The sequence below is a fragment of the Dipteris shenzhenensis genome, chromosome 2 (genome assembly GCF_047967505.1).
Source record: "Dipteris shenzhenensis isolate YYH24624 ecotype China chromosome 2, Dip_SZ_1.0, whole genome shotgun sequence".
In the NCBI taxonomy this organism is placed as follows: Eukaryota; Viridiplantae; Streptophyta; class Polypodiopsida; order Gleicheniales; family Dipteridaceae; genus Dipteris; species Dipteris shenzhenensis.
Genome location: NC_141597.1, coordinates 13837894 through 13859846, shown reverse-complemented (window position 1 = coordinate 13859846; position 21953 = coordinate 13837894). Strand labels below are relative to the sequence as shown.

The following is a 21953-nucleotide window of genomic DNA, read 5'->3' as shown; positions in this document are numbered from 1 at the left end:
TCTTCATCATCCATGCATTCCCATTGGGGAGGTCTTGCAAAGGACAGTCCTGGGTTTGCGAAGGTAGTTTTTGTCCTGGTCGATGGTTTGGGAGTTGGATGTTGCTGACCTTCCCTTCTTGCAAACATGCCAATGAAAGGGTTCTCCATGTTTGTCGACTCTATTCGGCCTAAATGCCCAAACATGTTGGAGAATGTATCTCTTAGCGTGGATGCAACAAAGGTGTGTGAGAGTTGGGAGAGGTCACACTAGTGAACTGGGCTTCGAAAGCCCTTGGACCTGAGGGTTCTTGCATTACTTGTTGAGATATCGAGCTCCACTTGTGATATGCCAGGGTGACCATTGTGCATTTATGTCACCAACTTGTTAGCTACAGATGCGGTTGGTACACCGCCCATGAATAATAGTTGTGGATGATAGCTATCTTTACATACTCTAGTTAGTGGCTCAATTAGTATGCCACCTTAGTTAGCTGAGTTTGGTTTGAGACCCACATATTAGGGTTCACCTATTACTTTTGTACTAAGAGAGAGAGTTCTTTTGGCTTTCACAACTAAGAAGAGGAAAACTATTTTCAGCCTCCACCTTTGTGTGTATTCCCCCATTGTGTATGTGAGAAAGCTTCAAGTGAGACTCCTTACTTCTCTCCCACTCTCTTCACATGGTATCAGAGCTTGGTTCGTGGTAACGAGCTCAAGGAAGCAAACCAAGTTCACGGTGTCTTGGTAAGAGGATCAGTGTTGCTTTCCTTTTTCGAGTTTGGGAGCAAATCTCTGCAGGTAGCACAGCTGGAAAGTGCAAGAGTGCACTGTCTCAGATTGGGATGCCCTTTGCAGTGCGGCGAGAGGGCAATATATACTACAAGAGTGGGCGAAGCCCTTGGTGACATTATTTTTTTGATTGGAGGCCATTTCAGGCACTCAAAAAGGTGCCCTATTTTTGCTGTGCAACCACTATTCCATAGGTCAGTGAAACGTTGACGCAGAAATTGCATCATATGCCTGTGCGCATAGATATTGGGAGTGACAGATTCATTCTTATTGCCTATTGATGCATAATCGTCACTAGGAAGTGACTGTGTGGTCAAATACCACTTTCGTCAGTTTTGCAGATTTGCCCTTGTGAGGCAGAAGTTGTGTTTTTTATAGTGACAGAATATTTTTGCAGTGTTATGTAATGGCGTCTGATGCTCTCTCACATATAGTCACTGAAAAGCTTGACAAGAACAACTTCCCAGCATGGAAGTTTAGAATGCTGAATTTCTTTACGAGAAAAGGCTATTGGGAGTTCATTACTGGAGCTGAACAAGAACTAGTTATTCCTAATGTTCCCAATCAACAAGAGTTATTCCTAATGTTCCCAATCAACAAGAGTTGCATTTAAAGGCTAGCATGAGAGAGCGAGGAAAGTTATGTACTGGCTCTCTATCAGTATTTCATATTCTATGATTGTGCATATTCAAGTGTAGAGAAATGGTGGTGCATCTTCTTCAGGAGGAACTTCAAAAGAAACTGTCTTCTACTCAAATGCTGGAAGAGGTACTGGCAGAGGTAGAGCAGGCCGATCTGGAGGCCATGGCAAAAATTAGAATATGTAGCAAATTCAAGAAAACCACTCCTATGGAGGAGGACATGGTAACTTTAGAGGCAGGGGGAGCCAAAGAGGTCGTGGTGCATGGCAGAGAGGCCAAAATGCAAACAGCAATGTTGAATGCTACTACTATGGTAAAATGGGTCATATGGCTAAAGACTACTACATAAAGTAGAATGATATCATGAATGGAAAATTGCAGCAAGGCAATTATCCATCCTCTAGTAGACAGGGTGATGACAGAAATGAGCATTTGTTTATGGTGCAGCACATGAACAATCCTGTGACAAGTGTAGAAGAAGGCAATGATGTGTGGTATGTTGACTCAGGTGCGTCAAACCACATGACAGGTCATGCAGAATGGATGCAGGATGCGAGGAAAATGGAAAGACCAAGATATGTGGAGACTGGTGATGATACTGCTCATCCTATTGTGCAGATTGGTAAAATTCCTTTGTCTATGTAGGATGGAAAAAAGAAATACCTGTCTAATGTATTTGATGTCCCGAATATCACCAAGAACCTGGTTTCTATTGGTGAAATGGTTGAATAAGGCCTACAGGTTAGATTTAATCCTCATGGATGCTTTGTTAAGGATATGAAAAATAAAGGTCGCTTGATAGCGAAAGGGAAGAAGAAGGGCAGGATGTTTACGTTAGATACGCACATGCCTGAATTGAGTGTAGCAATGTTTGCACATGGGACCGATGTAGTTGCAGATATTGATATCTCGCATAAACGCATTGGTCATGTTGATGTACAGTGACTTAAATTAATGCAGGCCCAAAATATTATTGCAAGATTGCCTAAGTTCAAGGTTGCAGAAATGCATAAGGTATGTGAAGCCTGTCAATTTGGAAAACAGTCAAGCAAACCATTTCCTAGACATGTTCAAGAGAGTAAGAGGCCATTGGAATTAATCCACTCTGATGTCTGGACTACTAAAGCTGCATCTATCGGAGGCTATCATTATTTTGTCACTTTTATTGATGACTACAACAAAAAAGTTTGAGTATATTTTATGAAAAAGAAAAGTGAAGTGTTTGTGCATTTCAAAGCTTTTAAAGCTATGGAGGGGGAGAGTACCTCTAAAATGAGTTTGCAAGGTTCCTGCAAGAGCATGGCATAAAGCATCAATATTCATGTAGTCATACCCCGTAGCAAAATGGACATGCAGAAAGGAAAAGACAGGCATATTGGAGAGGTATCTCGTGCCATGCTCAACAAAAAAGACCTGCCAGATTATTATTGGGTTGAAGCAGTTGCTACAGTAGTCTACATAATGAATAGGACTCCCACTGCAGCAATACATGGCATGATGCTAGAGGAGAGGTAAACTGGTAGGAAACTAGATATTTCTCATTTGAAAGTTTTTGGTTGCATTGCCTATGTTCATGTGCCAGATGAATTGAGATCCAAGTTGGATCCAAAAGCTGAGAAGTGCATCTTTATTGGTTATTTTCTGTAGCAAAAAGGGTAGAGATTCTATAACCCTTCTACTCGTAAGTTTAGAGTGAGCACAGATGTTGTTTTTGATGAGATGAGCAATTGGTATAAACTAGTAAATGTGATTGATGATGTAGATGCACAAAATGGTAATGTTGCATAGAATTCACAGCAGCAATCACAAAATATTAGTGGACTTGTACTGTCCTCTACGAGTGGTTCACATACTTCGCCATGGACAGGCAGATTGAGATCAGGAGGATCTCCTCAAAGCAATGCAGATAGTGGTATGCTAGTCTCACGAAAGGGAAAAGAGAAAGTAGATCAGCCCATGGTTGATGTGAATGCAGGTCACTCATATGTGGATGGTGAATCCAGTGGCTCAGAACAGAGCCTTGATGATGAGTTGGGTATTCCTTCTTCTATTACACTTGGAGTAAGGAAGACAAGGGATGTTTTGAGAGCACCTGGTAGTGAGCCTTTTTTGCACAGGTCTACTAGAGTTATCCTGTGGATAGGCTGAAATATGATGGATTTACAGCCATTCACTATGCCTATATGGTCAAAGTGATACATGGACCAAAACCCACTTCTTTTGAGCAAGCCATGGGAAAAGAAAAATGGGAGAAAGCCATGGATGAAGAAATGGATGCCTTGGAAGTAAATGCTACATGGGAATTGGTGCCTTTGCCTAAAGATAAGAATGCAATTGGTTGCAAGTGGGTTTATAAGGTGAAGCACAATGTAGATGGTTCTGTGAGTAGATACAAGGCAAGATTAGTTGCCAAGGGGTATACCTATACATATGGCATTGATTATGAAGAAACATTTAGTCCGGTTGTAAGGATGGCAACTATAAGAGAAGTCATTGCTAAGGCTGCATTAAAGGGATTGGCGGCCCAATGGAAGCAAGTGCATTTGCAATTGTCTTCACCTTCATGTGGTAGTCATTGATGCTCATATTTTCTCTCCACATTATGCAACTCCTGCTTGTGAGCTGCATTTTCTTGGCTTGTGTATTTGTGCCGTACATTTTTGTCAAAGTATCCCACGCCTCCTCCGGCGTGCTTGCATCCTGAATATGCACAATCATAGAATCTCAAATACTGATAGACAGCCAATACATAACTTTTCTAGCTCTCTCATGCCATCCTTTAAATGCCTGCAACTCTTGTTGATTGGGAACATTAGGAATAACTGGTTCTTGTTCAGCTCTAGTAATGAACTCCCAATAGCCTTTTCCCTTGAGGAAATTTGTCATTCTAAACTTCCATGCTTGGAAGTTGTTCTTGTTAAGCTTTTCAGTGACAATCTGTGAAAGAGCATCAGACGCCATTACAGAACACTACAAAATATTCTGTCACTGTAAAAAACACAACTTCGGCCTCACAAGGGCAAATTTGCAAAACTAACGAAAGTGATATTTGACCACATAGTCACTTCCTAGTGATGATTTTGCATCAACAGGCAATAAGAATGATTCTGTCACTCCCAATATCTCTGCGCATAGGCATACAATGCAATTTCTGCGTCAACTTTTCTCTAACCTGCGGAACAATGGCGGCACGGCAAAAACATGGCACTTTTTTGAGCGCCTACAGAAACTTCCGCCACCAAAATGGGCCTCGAAATGGCAGCATATACTGCCCTCTCGCCGCACCGCAAAGGGCATCCCAATCCAGTGCACTCTTGCACTTTCCAGCTATGCTACCTACAGAGATTTGCTCCCAAACTCGAAAAAGGAAAGCAACACTGATCCTCTTACCAAGACACCGTGAACTTGGTTTGCTTCCTTGAGCTCCTTACCACGAACCGAGCTTTGATACCATGTGAAGAGAGTGGGAGAGAAGTAAGGAGTCTTACTTGCAACTTTCTTGCATACAGAATGGGGCAATACACACAAAGGTGGAGGTTGAAAACAGTTTTCCTCTTCTTAGTTGTGAAAGCAAAAAGAACTCTCTCGTAGTACAAAAGGAATGGATGAACCCTATATGTGGGTCTCAAACCAAACTCAGCTAACCTAGGTGGCATACTAATTGAGCCACTAACTAGAGTACATAAAGATAGCTGTCATCCAGCTATTATTCATGGGCAGTGTACCAACCGCATCTGTAGCTGACAAGTTGGTGACATAAATGCACAACGGTCACCTTGGCATATCACAAGTGGAGCTCAATATCTCAACAAATACCTACCTTTAGCTAAAGGTCATAGAGGTCTAGGCAAAGTTTACAAACAAGGTCTCCCTTATTTTTGGAGAGTTTGTCAACAATGCAACCAATTGCAGGCCTTGGAAGAGGAGCCCCTATAACACCTAACAAAGTCCATTGGAGCTCTCTCAACTGATACCATAAAGAAGGATGATAAGGACCTCAATTTGGGAGTCCAATGGGCTTCAACAACAATGATGACCCAAGAGTATCACCAATTGAGACCAACCCCACATATAAACATTAATGAGCACTAAACCAAGCCAAGAAGGGGAATGTTAGAAGTAAAAAAATGCAGGCAACTAAGCCATTGAAGGAGTTGCTCATTGGGTAGCAATGAATTTTGAAGCTTGAAGAGCAAGAATCAAATTGGGTGATTGATCTTACAAAATAACCCTCGAGTAGGGGTAAAATTTTCAAGAAAATTTAATAAGACTCATGAAATTTTATATGCTCCTATAAAAATAAGAGCTTGGTACATTCTCCAAGGTTTGAAACCAAGTAGAAAAATAGAGGCTAAGCAACTAGGTAGAAAAAAAGAGGCTAAGCTTAGCCTAAAATTATATAAAGATCGCATGAAAATTTGTTGAAGTTTTATAGACTTAATATATTTTGTTCAAAATTTTCCCAATATAGAAAATTCAAGCATATAAAGATTTATAAATTTAAGCATAAAAAGAGACTTGCATGTATAAAAAAGACGTTCAATCTTTTTCCAATACCAATAGTAATATATGATCTTTTTCCACTCCACTAACATTTAAATCCCATCCCCACCAATGGTAGATATTGAGCTACTTGTAGTAAATATTAAAGACTTAAGGGTCAACTCTTCCAAGTTAGTCCTTAGTAGTTTGCACATAGGATTTTAGGGGCAAAAGTCTCTACAAAGGTGGCTTCTAATAACAGACTTGCTATTGACATAGTAGCTAGGTATAAGTTTGAAAATAAAACTAAGTTCTACATCCAAAGCATGCATCTACCATGCTAGAAGATACTAGTCTCAGCTCTATCCTCCTATTTCTCTCTTAGTTAGGTATAAGTTTGAAAATAAAACTAAGTTCTACATCCAAAGCATGCATCTACCATGCTAGAAGATATCAGTCTCTGAATCCCTTAAGCTCTATCCTCCTATTTCTCTTAGGCCAAAATCAGAGCACAAACTTCAAACTCTTCCATTGGGGAGTTTGCTTCGAACTATTGTCTTGAAGTACTACTCTCTTTTGCAAACTGTTGGAGCGTCTCAGTTTCGTATGTTATTTTTTGGAAAATAACCTAGGGTTATCGTGGAGCTACTCTTAGGAGTAGGATGTGTTTATAACTTATGCGGTTTCAAATAACAAAAGCAACCGATGTACATTTACAATGAATGGATGAATGCAAGTAAAGTGAAAAAGAAAAGACAATTGCTCAAGAGGAATGGATTGTGCTTAGCCTCCTCCTCTTCCTCCGCTCTTCTTTCTCAACCTCCCCGCCTCTCTTTTCCCCCAGTCTTCTCCCTCTTCCTCCGCTCTTCTCTCTTAGCTCCTCCTCTATCCCCCCCCCCTCCCCTTCACTCCCGGCTGCCCTACTTCTGTCAATGCTTGCCTTGCTCTTGCCGTGGTGCTAGGTGAAGGTTAGGTTATCTTAGTTAAGGTTTTACATTAGGTTAGATTAAGTTTGGATTATAGGTTATGTTGGGTACTTTTGTTAATCAATATTGCCCTAAGCTTAACAAAGCTCCACCTAGCCAATTATTTTTTTGGAAATTTAATGCGAATTAGTTGTTTAGCATGTGAACTTTCTACGCATAAAATTAAAACTATTGGTGTGTGAATCATGGTGAAAGAGTATTTTGGAAGTTATTGAGTATTTAGGAAACAGTAGCCCTTACAAACTAAATTCGAAGATAGACTTAAAAATCTTCAAAACATTGGTACATAATCATTCACGCAACAACTTATTTGTTGGGTACATGATTGTTCATGCTGCCATCCCCAAAAAAGTCATGGAAGTACTACATAACTGCTTGTTAATGAGGCTGATCATTTCCTTTTCTCTCTTGAATAACTCTTGTTAATGAGGCATGATCATATCCCTTTCTAATGAGTCATGAAGTACTATATAACTGCTTGTTAATGCCTTTCTCTTTTGCAATAAAATTTTGATTCCGAAAAAAAAAAAGACCCCGAATTATTTTATTAGTGTATCCCCGCCCCCCTTAAAACAAAAAAAGAGAGTAAATCTAAGCTAATACCCCAGCGAAGCCCCGTCTAAGAACCGTTCGAAGTGGCCCATGCATTTGCAGAGCGATTGATCGATCGAACCGCAAAAGAGCAACGAGAGTTTGCAAAGGAGCAACGAGAGTTTCTTGGGGCAGCGTTTGGCACTGATGCTTGGACGGCATTGATAAACACGGGCTTGTCTTTGCTGCAAATATAGGACAGGTCTGTTGCTGGTTTATAGGTAGCATTGTTGCTGATTGTCATATGCAAACGGTCGTGTTGGTAGTTGGGAAGCGTGGACAGCTAGAGGGATGCAAATTCGAGGAGTATAGACAAGTTCATCTATGAGCACATCATTGTCAGATTTGGTGCCATTAAGAGTGAATAAGCTGCTCAAGACAAACTTAACCTAATAGCAAGATCAAAGTCTAGGGCTGATATGATAGTAAACAACCCAAAAAGAAACAGCAGTTAACCAGGGAGAGCCGAGTAGTTTGATAGGGAACAATCTTTGCAATATCTCCCTATTGCCAAGCTGAGGTGTTATGGAAGCCTTGGAAGGTCATGAAAGGGATGGAGACCCACTTTCAAGAGTATGATAGATGACATAGTGGGTGAAAAAGGATGCAGATTCTTTCTGTACTTGATTTAACTAACAAAAGGATAACGTTATAGATGGTTTACAGTACCAATAAAGGTTGGACCATCAGGATGAGATAGTATCCGACGAGACTATTGAATCTTCAAAATCAGTCATGCTAAAGATGTGTCAAGTCAAATGTATGACATAAATTCTAACAAAGCTGAAGATTATCTGTGACAAGTCGGCTGCTATTGGCCTATGAATTCACTTTCCTTGATCGTTCTCAACAAGCTTTGATGGAGTATTTATGATGTTAATTAACACAAGGAAACAACGTGAAGTTTCAGCAGTTGAATTCTAAGCATTACATGAGGAGTTGTGCTTGGGGGGGGGGCGAAGAGAGAGAGAGAGAGAGAGAGAGAGAGAGAGAGAGAGAGGTAGGTCTGCCATTTAATGTGTATTGTTTGCCATTGTCATACTGTTTTAATCTTGCAATTATTTGTCTAAGTTCAACATACTTGAAGCTTATGCTATACTGACATACCCAAATTGATATTTCAGCTAAGCAAAAAAGTTATAATCAGGTAAAAGAGATATATTGTGCCAACACATCTATCAAGACGGAAGTTCAGTGAATTCTCATCGTCATGGAAAACACCGAGGATACAGGCAGTGGTGGCTTTGACATCCCAAAAGATGCTAAATGTGAAAACATTGAGAGTACAAGCTCTCCAAAAGGAGAGTTAATACTACGGGCTCAACGGTATGCCAACATTGTGCTTTTGTGACATTTATTTTACTTACAGCATTTCTTTATGTTTGTAGTGGAAGGAGAGCTAAAGTTTGATATCTTGAGATTGACATTTCCAGTTGTAAGCATAAGTAAAACATCTCTGTAGAGCCTCTGTGAAGCACTATAGTCTTTTGTGTGTCTATAGGAAGATTTGCTATTCAGGCCCCAGGGCAGCCCTCTAGCTCCTGTGCGCTCACTGCTAAGGTGGGCAGTGCATGTCTCCCCAGACACATTGCTTTATATTTGAGAATTGTAGTGCTCAAAGTTTCTTTGCTGGTTTTGCTTAACCTTGAAGGCAAAGATTTTGATGAGGTAGTTAATAAAATTATAGGTGCCAATAAAAACAATTGTCTCATCCATATGTGAGAGTGCAGTGGAAACTTAACAGAAAAGAGAGAGCAAACCACACCACACAAACTGAATTGAAAGGAGAGAGAGAGACCTCAAGGGATCTCAGGGAAAAGCCCTCTGAACTGCTGGGCAAAATCTCCAATGCGAGATGCATACAACAGAGGCAGGGCCTATAGATAGCCTCACCCCCTCCCCTAGTCGGCTAAACAAACATGCCGACAACCTGCCTCTAGTGGGCCGACCCACATGCCCTAGAAGAGCCAACTGCCTGCTCTAGATTGGCCCCCCAGGCATAGCCATAAAAGGGGCTGACCCCCCTGGGCTGCCAAGCAGCCTAGGTGGCTGACCAGCAGGTTGGCCCACCTCTGCCAGCCACCCCACTGCTGGGGCTTGGTAACCTGACCAGCAGGTCAGGTCTGCTGCCCTAAAGAGTGGCCATATAGGCCCCCTATGCTGGCCTAACTAGGGTGCCTCCACAGGGGCTGCCATGTGGCACATAAACAGGCTGCATGAGCCCTGAACTGCCCTGTACATGGCAGGACAAACCTGCGTCAGACCCGCCTAGGTATGCCAAGGCACCGTAACAGCCAGGATCTGCCACAATGGCCTGCCCATGCACATAGCCCTATCCTACACTACCCTCAAGGGCGGGCACACCCACAACCAAGGCCCTTTCTCTAACCTAACCTAACCATGGTACATCAGGGGATGCTGTACTCCAACGCCCCCTCTCAGCTCCTGGATGTAACATCATCTCATCTCTAGGGGCTGGGTATGCCACCGGAGCATCTGTAGGGGTCCATCGTGTGAACCTCAGTCGCTGAAGATCGCCACAGGTGCTGTCGAAGAAGCCCCTTTTGGCATGAACTGTCTCAGCACGATCACTGGAAATCGAAACTGCTGCCAGGCTGTTGGGTACAAGGCAACTCCTGGTCTGGTACTGTACTGGTACAACAATCCAACTTATGCTACCACTGCTGCAAGATCTGCTATCCTGCATGGCCATGGCATCACTGAGCTACACAGCCCCCTCTGAAGACCCCTCTCAGGTCCAAACCGGTAGACTGAACCACCGAGCTCCGGAATCAATGAGGCATGCAACTGCTTACCAACATACTGCTGTGTCTGGATTCCTGCATTGGCAATCATCTGACCCATCCAGATCTCCAGTAGCTCATCAAACAATAGCTGCGGCAGAACCCCAGGAAACCCCTCTAGGTCTGCTAGGTGATGACATCCAAACAAATACATACTGGTATACATATAGCCACCTGAGTCAGCGGGAACAACTTCTCGTGGCTCGAGGTCCTTCCTTGAACAAAAGATTTATCCACCACTGCAGCTGTTCGGCAGGTCCCATTGCCACACCCCCTCCATCTGGAACCCGTGCTCCTAGAAGGCGGGAACAATTGAAGTGACGGCTGCGGAGTTTGCTCCAGCCTTATGTGTCCGCACCCGAACAGTCCACACCTCCGTGCACTCTTGTTTGAAACACCTCTCTCTGATACCATGTGAGAATGCTGCGGAAACTGAACGGAAAAAGAGAGTAAACTACACCACACAAACTGAACTGGAAGGAGAGAGAGAAAAGAAAGAAAGAAAGAAAGTTTATTAGTGTCTTTGGAAGACCAATGGGTCCATGAGATTGTGAAAATCCTGGTACAAACGAGCTGTGAGGGTGGAGATACTAAACGAGCATCCACACCAATGCAGAATGCAAAAAATGCAGAATGGTAGTACTAAGTAGTCATGTCGGTGGCCGACTACATAGTACTAAGTACTAAGTATAACATAGTCATGTCGGTAGCCGACTACATATCAATCTCATCATGATCATCATCATGTGACAGGTCAAAGCTGGATTCCAAGAGCTGGAAGTGCACCTTTGTCGAATATAGTGAAGAATCTAAGGCATACCGCCTCTTCGACCCAGTACGGACGTGATCTTTGAGGAAGTGGTGTCCTAGGCAGATGAGGAGGTCATTAAAGTTCCCAGAGTTCCTGCACCCAAGTTGACCATTATAGAAGTGGAGAAGACTGAAGATTTCGAGGAGCCAAAGGAAGAGCCAGGCCATGATTGGCATAGTATCATTGGAACATGACTTCTAGTAAGCTGCTCAACAGAGGCTAGTTTTAGGGAAAAACTATGAACTGTTTAAAAATGACAGGAAGGGAAGTAGCAGCTCCCACATGGGATGCGTTAATTTTACGAGCAAAAACCTATGAGCAGGTTTATCCGAGCGTGTTTTTCAAGAGATTTTTAAAAATGTTTTTCTTTAGGAAACATGGTTTTTACACTTTTATTTTCACTAGAACTAGATCCCTTTATCATAAAAATATACAGACTAGTCACTCATTCATTTTTACACAACATAATTTTCTTATTTAGAGACATCCCTTTGTACCCCTGTTATTACCTTAAAAAAGTGTTGATTCCTTTAAGAAACATTCCTCATAATCACTCTCAATGTAATAATACTATGCATATATAATTACTTATTAACACATTTATATCATATGGCAATATCTTTTTAGTGTTTTTATAGCATATTTATGGACATGTTTCTAAAGAAGTTTAAATTACTATAAATAAGTATTAACTTAGGCTTATATATCACTCTCATAAAATACATGTAATATTTAATACTATATATGAAAGATTTTCCAAAATATAACTCCATAGATGTGCTCAAATGGGATGTTCCGATCAATTTGAGTGGTTGAATGACTATATTTGGACATTGGATATGAAAGTTATGTCACTTTTAAAAGTGTTGTCCAAGGTAGTTTCGCCAGCGAAACTACCTTGGGAGACTTGCTTCAAAGGGGTTTCGCTGGCGAAACTACCTGAATGGCTTGCTTCAATGAGTTTTCTTTGAAGAAACTCTTTCATGAAGATAGGTTGAGAGAGGGTTTTTAATCTCACCTCCTATTAAGTAAAAGTTGTAAGAAGGATCATAAGGGAATTTTCATAGAGAAGTCTACTCTACATGTGGGTTTCTTCAAAAGCCATCCCATTATGCTCTCACCATTCCTACAGATTCACCTAAAGATTTTTGTATAAAATAGGCATTGCTATAATACTTTGCATATTTCTAAGTGAAACTATGTTTTCTTCTAATCGATTTTTGCCATATTTATGCATAGTTGGAAGCTTTTTTTTTCCTTCGCTCGGACGCTCGGAAGATTTCGCTCAAAAAATGCTCGTCCCCCTCCCACGTGGATGATACAGCTGATTGAATGGAAGAGTGTCGTACTTTGGGCTGTCATGAGCAGGAAAGACTTCAGGGACCCTTTATTTTGGCTATCAGGGCCCATTAACTAGCTGTCTGCTACCCTAGCATTCACTACTGTTACAATCCCCTCCTTACAGAAATTTTGTCCTTAAATGAATACAAATGATACAACTGATAGAAAGGAAGAGTGTATGGTACTTTGGGCTGTCATGAGCAGGAAAGACTTCAGTTCAGCTCAGTAGATATGGAAATTCCTGCAAAATGCTCTCAGTCTGCCATGTGGAGTTCTCCTCTGGTAATACTTTCCACTTAATGTAGAATTCCAGCAAAACCTCATTTCTGAGGATTTATCTCTATAGCCCAATATCCTTTTTGTTGCTTGGTCATCCTATCCACAACCACAAAATTACTATTCCATCCCTTTGCTGTAGCGGGCAGACCAGTAATAAAATCCATGCTGATGTGTGCCCATTTACCCTTAGGAATAGGTAAGGGATGTAAGAGACCTGCAGGATGAGTGTTCTCAGTTCTGTTTTGGTTATCCTATCCACAACCACAAAATTACTATTCCATCCCTTTGCTGTAGCGGGCAGACCAGTAATAAAATCCATGCTGATGTGTGCCCATTTAGGAATAGGTAAGGGATGTAAGAGACCTGCAGGATGAGTGTTCTCAGTTCTGTTTTGCTTCTCTCACATAAGGGTGTAACTGATTGTAGTCCAAGACTTGTTGAGACAGCAATTCACCTCTCTTGAGGGATGCTTGATATACTTTGAAAAATCTAGGCACACCATTAGGGTCTGTTCCAACTTCCACAAGTTGGAATATATTCTGAACCACCAGAATGAGTTGTGTTTTATGAAGGTTTAGGCTTGGGAGATTGTTGTGGATGCACCCTTCTGGCTTCAGCTTGGATTCATTCCAGCCTAACCTAAATCTATAGGCCTCTTAGGTTGCTCATCCCTGGCAATCTTCTTTCTTTTTGGCTCAATACTGCTTCTTACCAAGTTCACATCACTCCTAATAGTTCTTAGCTGAGTGAAGGCATTATCAAACGTAGTCTTGTAGTCTCTTTTTCACCTTCAACCCTCTGCTATAGCACTGAAATTGAGCTGTCCAACTTGGTCAAATAACTTCTGCTGTTGGTCCACAAGTTGCTGCATCAACTTGCTTTGTTTCTCCATCACGTGTTCTTGCTGTTCCAGCATAATAGCCATGAAACCTTCAAAATCAAGCGTGGTCATGGGGTGAGGGGACTTAGAATGTGGTTGGTTTTGAGATCTTGAAGGACTGTCTCCTCATGCTCATGATCACTGGCTTGATCATCATCTATAGGTGCCAAAGCCTTTGCCTGACCCATTAGTTGATCTTCCTCATACTACATTTCAGGTCTGAGATCCCTTGATAGCTTACCCTTCTTGGAATTAGTGCCAGAATTAGGAGCAAATTTACTTAGCTGTATGCCATCAGAATTAGGAGCACATTTACTTGGAGCCATCAGAATTAGGAGCAAGTTGACTTAGCTGTATGTGAAATTTCCCCGATTTCAAGGCCTCCTTGAGGGCAGCCCTATAATTCAAATCAATTGGCAACCAAAACACTGTCTGCAACTGTCAGAACACTGTTTGGACAGTATATTCACTATGTAGAACACTGTTTGAACAGAAATTCACTGTTTAAAACACTGTTTTTGCCCTGTTTAGAACATTGTGTAGAGAAGCACTGTGTGAACAGTGAATGCTCTGTCAACACACTGTGTAGGAGCACGGTGGAATCACTGTTTGGAGCGATTCATCCTGCTCCTTAGAAGCCCTTTGATGAAATCCATGGTGAAGGAGGAGAATCTTGTTGGAATGGTCACCTCCCCCATCTGTAAGCCCCCATATGAGGAGAGCATGGGGGGGGGGGGGGGGGGTGAACCTAGGCAGAAAAGATAAGGGAGGGGGCTGCTACATGGGCAGCACCTCGTAGGGAATGGACAGCACATCAGCCTGTCAAAGGTGCCTCAAGGGCTGTCTGTATGGGCTGGAACAGGCCCCGAATAGTGGCGGACAGGTGGTGCAACTGTACGGCTGCAGTACGGCTGCATGGCGGGGGTCTATGGGCAGGCATAAGGCCTGCAAACAGGCCTGCAATAGGTGCAGGAATGGGCAAAGGTAGCAGCCCAAAAGGGGCTGCCAAAGGCCCTTATAAAGGGCTGGTTGGACCAGCCAACCAGGTCGGCCAGCAAGCAGACTGGTCGGCCAGGATGAGGCTGGTCGGTTCATTCAAGGGGGGCCTTGTGCCCTATAAAAGGAGGGCCTCCATGCCCTCATTCATCATCACTTGGAGCAGCAGTTGGGGAGCAGACAGCAGCAGCAGCAAGCCCACCCTTGGACCTACACATAGGAGGAGAAGGAGGCTGACATAGGGCTGCAGAATGAGCTCAAGGTGCTGCCCACCTAGGCTGGCTTCCGGAGAGCAAGGTGGAAGGGATCTAGACAGAGAGTCTACATATGCTTGAGGTGGAGCACGTGGGCTCAGAGATCTAGAAGTGCTTGACATCTAGTAGGAGAACTTGTTGGTATTGTATCTTGTCCTGACGGAAGTATAAAGTGTTGCTTCTATATTTGTCTCTGAGCATTGTCTATTTACTGGCTTGCACATCTATGCACATTAAGTAAAGAAGTTTGTGATTTCACACCCCACACGCACACTGTGTGAGCTCATGGGCATTACTATTAGTCTTCCATTGTGCGTACCCTCTGTTGGGTAATTTATAACAAATCTGAACTGAAAAGACAAGGGGCACAAAATGAGAGGCAAGAATAAGTTTTTATTGATGGTAATAGAAGCCCACACAATCATTGTGGGCTATCAGTGAGGAGCCCAAGATACACAATGATCGATCCACGAATCTTGAGAGCTAAGCCACTTACATAGCCATAGCTCCTAAATCTGTATTTAGCAGGGATTTATTTAGTCACCTTGACCTCTCCTTATACGCTTGCCACAATGTCCCTAACCATTAGAGTTATTAATCCTTGCTAATGCCTCCTACGCTTATGTGAGAGACGCACGCAAGCTAGGTACAAACCAACTTTGGTTAGTTCGGGATGTAACAGTATTCATTTAATTATAATAAAGTATAAATCAATTCACTTCACATTGAAGCAGTCAAGTGCTTCCAATGGACGAGCTTCTTTTTTCCTTGGCCAAGGCATCACTGGATGGAGAACAATGTATGTGTCCATTGTTGGAATGGTCACCTCCCCATCTGTGAGCCCCCAAATGAGGAGAGCATGGGGGAGGTAGACCAAGGAATGAGCTGCTACATGGGCAGCACAAAGAAGACCTTGTGCAGGAAAGATAGTGGGGGCATGTAGCTCTAGATCTGGCCTGGCAAGACAAAGCTTCATGGCAGGCGTACGGCCTGCAACATATCCCTATGAAAGGTGCAATTACTCAGCAGGATGTACGGAGCTGTATGGCGCTAAAGAAGGGGCTGGCAGAAGCGCAACATGGCGGGAGTTACCAGAAGTTTGGTCGGCCAAGGGTATTCAGCAACTAAACAATCCCCAATTTATGGGGCAATCTAACAGCTCACAGGCCAGCCAAAAGGCCAGCCATCTCAGCCAAACAAGTGGCCAGAAAGACCAGCTGGTCTGGCCGACTAGAACTGGCCGACCAGTTGGCTGACCAGCTGGTAGGCCCACCGACCAGCTGGCCGACCAGCTGGCAGGCCCACTGACCAGCTGGCCGACCAGCTAGGTCTGGCCTATAAAAGGCATCTGCCCCCACACTCCTTGTGACAGAACAGGACCTGCAGCTGCTCTTTATCTCCACCATCTTTTGCTGCAGGCCCGCCTGCTCCATCTACCTCTCCTCTTCAGATTTGCCTTCTCTGCTGCCTTCTCTCTGCCTCTCCTTCCTGCCTCCTGGCTGCTCCATCTTCTCCTCCAGATCTGCCCCATCTTGCTCCAGATCTGCTCCTTTGCTCCTTCTGCTCCAGATCTGCCCCATCCTTCTCCAGATCTGCTCCTCTGCTCCTTCTGCTCCAGATCTGCCACCCCTGCTACAGATCTGCTCCTTTTCTTCATCATGTTGCTATTCCAGATAGCCTGAAGGTTCCTTCCTCAGAGCATGCTGGTTTTCAGCCATTTCCTAGGGCAGCTCTAGCCCTTCATCTTCTTCGTCATCATCGAGCTACACAGAGGACTGCGCTTCGCTCCCTCTACTGCTATCTTTTCTACAGTTTCTCTACATGGAATCATCTTTCTAATTCACCTCAGCCATGGTCCTTAAGACACGACGGCTTGAGGTTCTTGTATTCATTTTTCATATTACCGACAGGCACTATGTTTTCTGAGTTCCGTTCTTCAGTTGTGTCTGAGTATTGTCTATTTTCTGATCGCTCCACTGCAAACCCTATCGTTTCTCTATATGGTATCAGAGCCATGGTGATCTAAAGACCCCAGATCTCTGGTGATCTAAAGATCCTGCTTCTTCAAGGAGGCCATAGGTACGGGGAGCATCACTCCTATGAACATATCAGTTTCCTCTTCATTCCGCTGTGCACTAAGGGAGAGAACTCCATCTTCTACTCCCATCCCTCCCTCCCTTTCAGAACTCCATCTTCTCCTACCATCCCTCCCTCCCTTTCTTACCTCCATCTTCTACAACCATCCCTCCCTCCCTTTTCGGTTTCAGGCTTGACACTCCCCATTCCTTCAAACAAGGAGGTCATGATCCTTCACCTCTACCAGATCTCCATCGGCATCAACTTCGAGGATCTACAAGTTCTCCCTACGCGGGACCCTTTCTGTTCAGATGTGTCTTGATGACTGTTGTTTCGAATTCTTCTACTTTCATGGAGGCGGGGATAGACTTCTCTCTCCCAAGGTTCAAGATCGGGCACACACTGGATCACTGTTCAGCTACGACATTTTCCTTTGGTGAAATCCCACCTCTCTGGATTATCAGTGCTGCTACGATAAATTTGTTCTTGCTCTTTCCTCCACCTTTCGGCGTTAAGAGGGGGTGGCTTATTCTCTCAAGCTTCACAGTGTTCTTATTTCTATCTGGTATCATACGTGTAACTTCGAGACTTGAGGAAGTGAACAATTCCCTTGCAAGGGCACTCCTTTTGTGATCTCCTCTTGGGCATTTCACAGGGATAGCCAGCACCACCATCGACATCCTTACATGAAGCTCCAAGCACACAATGTCTGCCCCTACAAATTGGCAATTGAGAGGGGGTATTCAGCAACTAAACAATCCCCAATTTATGGGGCAATCTAACAGCTCATAGGCCAGCCATCTCAGCCAAACAAGTGGCCAGAAAGACCAGCTGGTTTGGCCGACCAGAACTGGCCGACCAGTTGGCCGACCAGCTGGCCGGCCCACCGACCAGCTGGCCGACCAGCTAGGTCTGGCCTATAAAAGGCATCTGCCCCCACACTCCTTGTGACAGAACAGGACCTGCAGCTGCTCTTCATCTCTGCCATCTTTTGCTGCAGGCCCGCCTGCTCCATCTACCTCTCCTCTTCAGATCTGCCTTCTCTGCTGTCTTCTCTCTGCCTCTCCTTCCTGCCTCTTGGCTGTTCCATCTTCTCCTCCAGATCTGCCCCATCTTGCTTCAGATCTGCTCCTCTGCTCCTTCTGCTCCAGATCTGCCCCATCCTTCTCCAGATCTGCTCCTTTGCTCCTTCTGCTCCAGATCTGCCACCCCTGCTACAGATCTGCTCCTTTTCTTCATCATGTTGCTATTCGAGATAGCCTGAAGGTTCCTTCCTCAGAGCATGCTGGTTTTCAGCCATTTCCTAGGGCAGCTCTAGCCCTTCATCTTCTTCGTCATCATCGAGCTACACAGAGGACTGCGCTTCGCTCCCTCTACTGCTATCTTTTCTACAGTTTCTCTACATGGAATCATCTTTCTGATTCACCTCAGCCACGGTCCTTAAGACACGACGGCTTGAGGTTCTTGTATTCATTTTTCATATTACCGACAGGCACTATGTTTTCTGAGTTCCGTTCTTCAGTTGTGTCTGAGTATTGTCTATTTTCTAATCGCTCCACTGCAAACCCTATCGTTTCTCTATAAGGGGTAGGGCTGGTTCCAGCCAGCCTACCATGCCTAGAAAATGTCAGGGCAGAAGGGGGCTGGACCCTGCATATATAAGAGGGCATCAGCCCTTGAAGTGAGGGCCAAAGCCCTAGTTTTGTGGGCCAGGGGCCCTGGTTAAGTGAGCATTTTTAGGCAGTTTTATAGCAGCCTGGTCGGCCTGATTGGGTCGGCCAGATTCAGGCTGCTGGTCGGTTTTTTCCATGCAGGCCCTGGGCCTATAAAAGAGGACCATTCAGTCCTCATTCACTCATCATTTGGAGCAGCCCTCAGGACAGCAGATAGGAGCAGCAAAGGGGGGGGCTAACTTTTTTCGTATTGCTCATTGCTATACTATATCTTGTAATATTATGTTCGACGCTTGCTTGATAGTAAACATGAGCTTTGTTATGTTTCAATATTACAAATTCTCAACTCTTTGTTTGTGGTCTTAACAGGGATGCGCTTGAACTAGTTCGAGTGTTAACAGATATGGTAAGCGGGCTGGATGAAGTTCGAAGCAAATTGGACCCATTTTTAACCAAGGTGAGCTTATACTTAGTTTTCAAGCCTTCAATGATTTACTTACAAAGATTAACTTAAGGAGTAGTCACCAAAATTGATGCTAGGATCCGGTGAAGGATCAACGAACTGTCCATCCTTTAATTGAATGAGTAGGCTGGCGCTCTCTAAGGCTATATAATGTGCCTTCAAGCCACTACCTCCCATGAGAGCAAGGTGAAGAAGCTCCTTCCTCTTATACGGGTAGGTTTGGTACCCCATTGTGACCATTACACCCTAAACATTCACTTAGGAACCAAACCGGATCATAGGTACAATCATAGTACCACTCTTTGATGGTAGTGTCAAATCTCGTCATGAACATGTTGGGAACCTTAAGACACCTAGGTACAATCATAAGGCCCATCCAATTGTCACTCCCCGAAGCTAGGAACATATCAGACCCTAGAAAGTACCAAGTATCTTCCTCCTTTCTTTTTGCTATGTTGGACATTTGTCTTGTTTTTGCCTTCCAATGTCGTGCTTTCTAAGATGTGTATAAATCCACCCAACAAATCTTGAACAGCAGTGACACACTGGCTACATTGACAAGAGCATAATAGTTCCCTAATAGGAGATTTTGTGGTATGCTGTGACCCCTTGTCCAGGGACAGTCAGGCACAATCAGTCTCTCAGCCTTAGGTCAGGTCAGAATATCAATCCTTGTTCACTAGTACCCACTGGAGAACCATAGGGTAGGGTTTCCGTCTTAGGTTTAGGGATAGGTTTAGGTCCAACCTAGGATAGGAGCCCTTCTGGGCCCCCTCAGGGCTGGAAAAAGTGAAGAGAATGGCATGGGAAGGGCTGCCTTTATAGGCTACCCTGCACCTCTCCCCAGGGCTGCCTTTATGGGGCCAGCCAACCAGCCCCAAAAGCCCTATAAATAGGGGGCCTCCAGGCCCTCTCTCCTCATTCAGTTCTCCCAGCACTTCAGCCTCCTACAGCTCCTCCTCAGCCCCCTTTGAACAGGCTGACACTCATCCCCAGTGGCCCTTTGACCAGCCTCAGCCTTTGGCATCAGTTCAGCGCCCTCTGGGAAGGTGTTCATGCAGCGCATCAGACGGGGAGTCGGGACAGCGAGCGGAGTAAGGTTTGGGGTCTGTTTCAGCAGCTCTTTTCAGTTACCTTTTGCAGTTTTACACAGCTCATTCTCAACTGTTTATTTCAGTCATCTCTCAGCTCTCTTATAGGATCTATCACTCCTAGCTTTCACTCTCCTACTCACGCAGTAATTCTACATTCCGGTGGACAGCACAAGCCTCTCCCTTGCCTTGCAGAAGCATCCTACATTGTCAGTGTGGACAGCATCAAGGTATTGGTCGGCGTTGCCTCTCAGATCTTTGTCTGCTATACGTGTGCACAGTGAGCTCTTCAGAAGCGCGTTTTCGTGCTCTCTCGAAGAGTGTTCTTTGTATTTCTCAGTTCTCCAAGTATAAAGCAAATTCTCCCCTGATTAGGGGAGGGGGCCCTCAGTGGGTACAGGGATCCAATCGGTTGTCGACTCTACTCTATCTCTATCCTTATCTTCTTTCTCTCTCTATGGTATACATCGCTAATTCCTCGCTAAAGGTTTAAAGAAGGTTTTCCTGTGAATTACACGATTAGATTACCGTTGCATGTTACATTGGTATTAGAGCTTCAGTCTGTATCCAGCTTGACTACCGCAAGTGTATAATTGTGTTGAGATCCGGAAAGGACACACAATCAAGTGCCATGGAAGGGTCAGGAAAAGGAATCAACCTTGAAGACTTTGAAGAGGAGAAAGACTACCAACAAGATACGCTTCCGCCAAGTGCTCAAGAAGTGATGGCGAACCTTCTAGAGCAGAATCGGGTCCTCCTACAGCAACTCGAAGAACATTCATCCCTGCTAGAAGAAAGCAGAAGACAACTGGACTAGACAAAACAACATCTGGAGGAAAAAGAAGTAGAAAAGCCGCTGGAAGAAAGAGAAACCACAGATTTCGAAAAACTGCTCTTGTTGATGCGTGAGGAACGCAAAAATGTGTTGGGGTAAAGGCTCTATGGCCACCCAAGTACAGTTAAGTACACTTAGTACTTTATTTGTTAAGTACACTAAGTACACCGTACTTAGTGTTGTAACCTTATCCCTTTATATAAAAGCTTCACTGTGTGCTAGGGAATGTACACACATACATTTTATCCCCACACTTCTTGTTGCTTATCCTGCTTGTGTGTGTGTGTGTGCTCTCACACTCTCCCTTCCACAACTGGTATCAGAGCCTATTCGTGGGTGTGCCCAAACGTGGGTCTTACTAGCAACCAAGGAGCACCGCCGGCCATCGCTAGGCAGCATCGACAGCCTGCAAGAAACTTGCCCGTACTAGCTTCGTCGATAGCTGCTCCTGCTCTCCTCGCCTACCAGCCTCGTCGGTCAGCCATCGCTAGGCACAGCCATCGCTAGGCTCAGTGCCACGCCGTCAGCCAGCAGCCATCGGCGCCTTCAGCTGCTAGCGCTGCGCTAGCAGCTCTTTGAGGCTGTGCGCCAGCCAGGGCCAAGGGCCACTGGCCACGCAGCGCCAGCCAGGGCCAAGGGCCACCAGCCACCGGCGCCAGCGGCCAACAGGCCACCACCAGCCAGCGGCGCCAGCCAGCGACGCCGTCGGCGCCACCAGCAGCCACCGACGGCCAGCGGCCAACAGCCAGCCAGCGACGCCAGCCCGGGCCAAGGCTACCAGCAAACTCACCGTTAGAGCCATACGTGGCCACAGGTTCAAGTCATCACCATCTCCATCGCTGGAGAGCTCGGGGACAGGTTGTTTTGGTTCACGATTGTACAGAAGCTCGCTTCACCTATTTTTTTTTTTTTTTTGTTCCTTCTGGTGTCAGTGAGGTAGATCTGCAGATCTACGCCTCCAATGTGAGAGAAATTCTCAT

The 21953-nt window shown here is 44.5% G+C and overlaps 1 protein-coding gene across 2 annotated transcripts in view; it reads left to right on the top strand.

Moving 5' to 3' along the window:
- The first annotated feature begins 7469 nt into the window (after positions 1-7469).
- LOC147904357 (Sas10/Utp3/C1D family) overlaps positions 7470-21953 on the top strand; it is a 32692-nt gene continuing 18208 nt past the window's right edge. The window contains exons 1-3 of one of the 2 annotated variants that reach the window (XM_087394838.1): positions 7470-7672; positions 8618-8796; positions 18954-19041. In XM_087394838.1, coding sequence (XP_087250964.1) covers positions 8681-8796; positions 18954-19041 — 204 coding nt within the window. In that variant the 5' untranslated portion in view covers positions 7470-7672; positions 8618-8680. Of the gene's footprint in view, positions 7673-8594; positions 8797-18953; positions 19042-21953 lie in introns of both variants that reach the window. The other variant, XM_087394831.1, reaches the window with a different exon arrangement.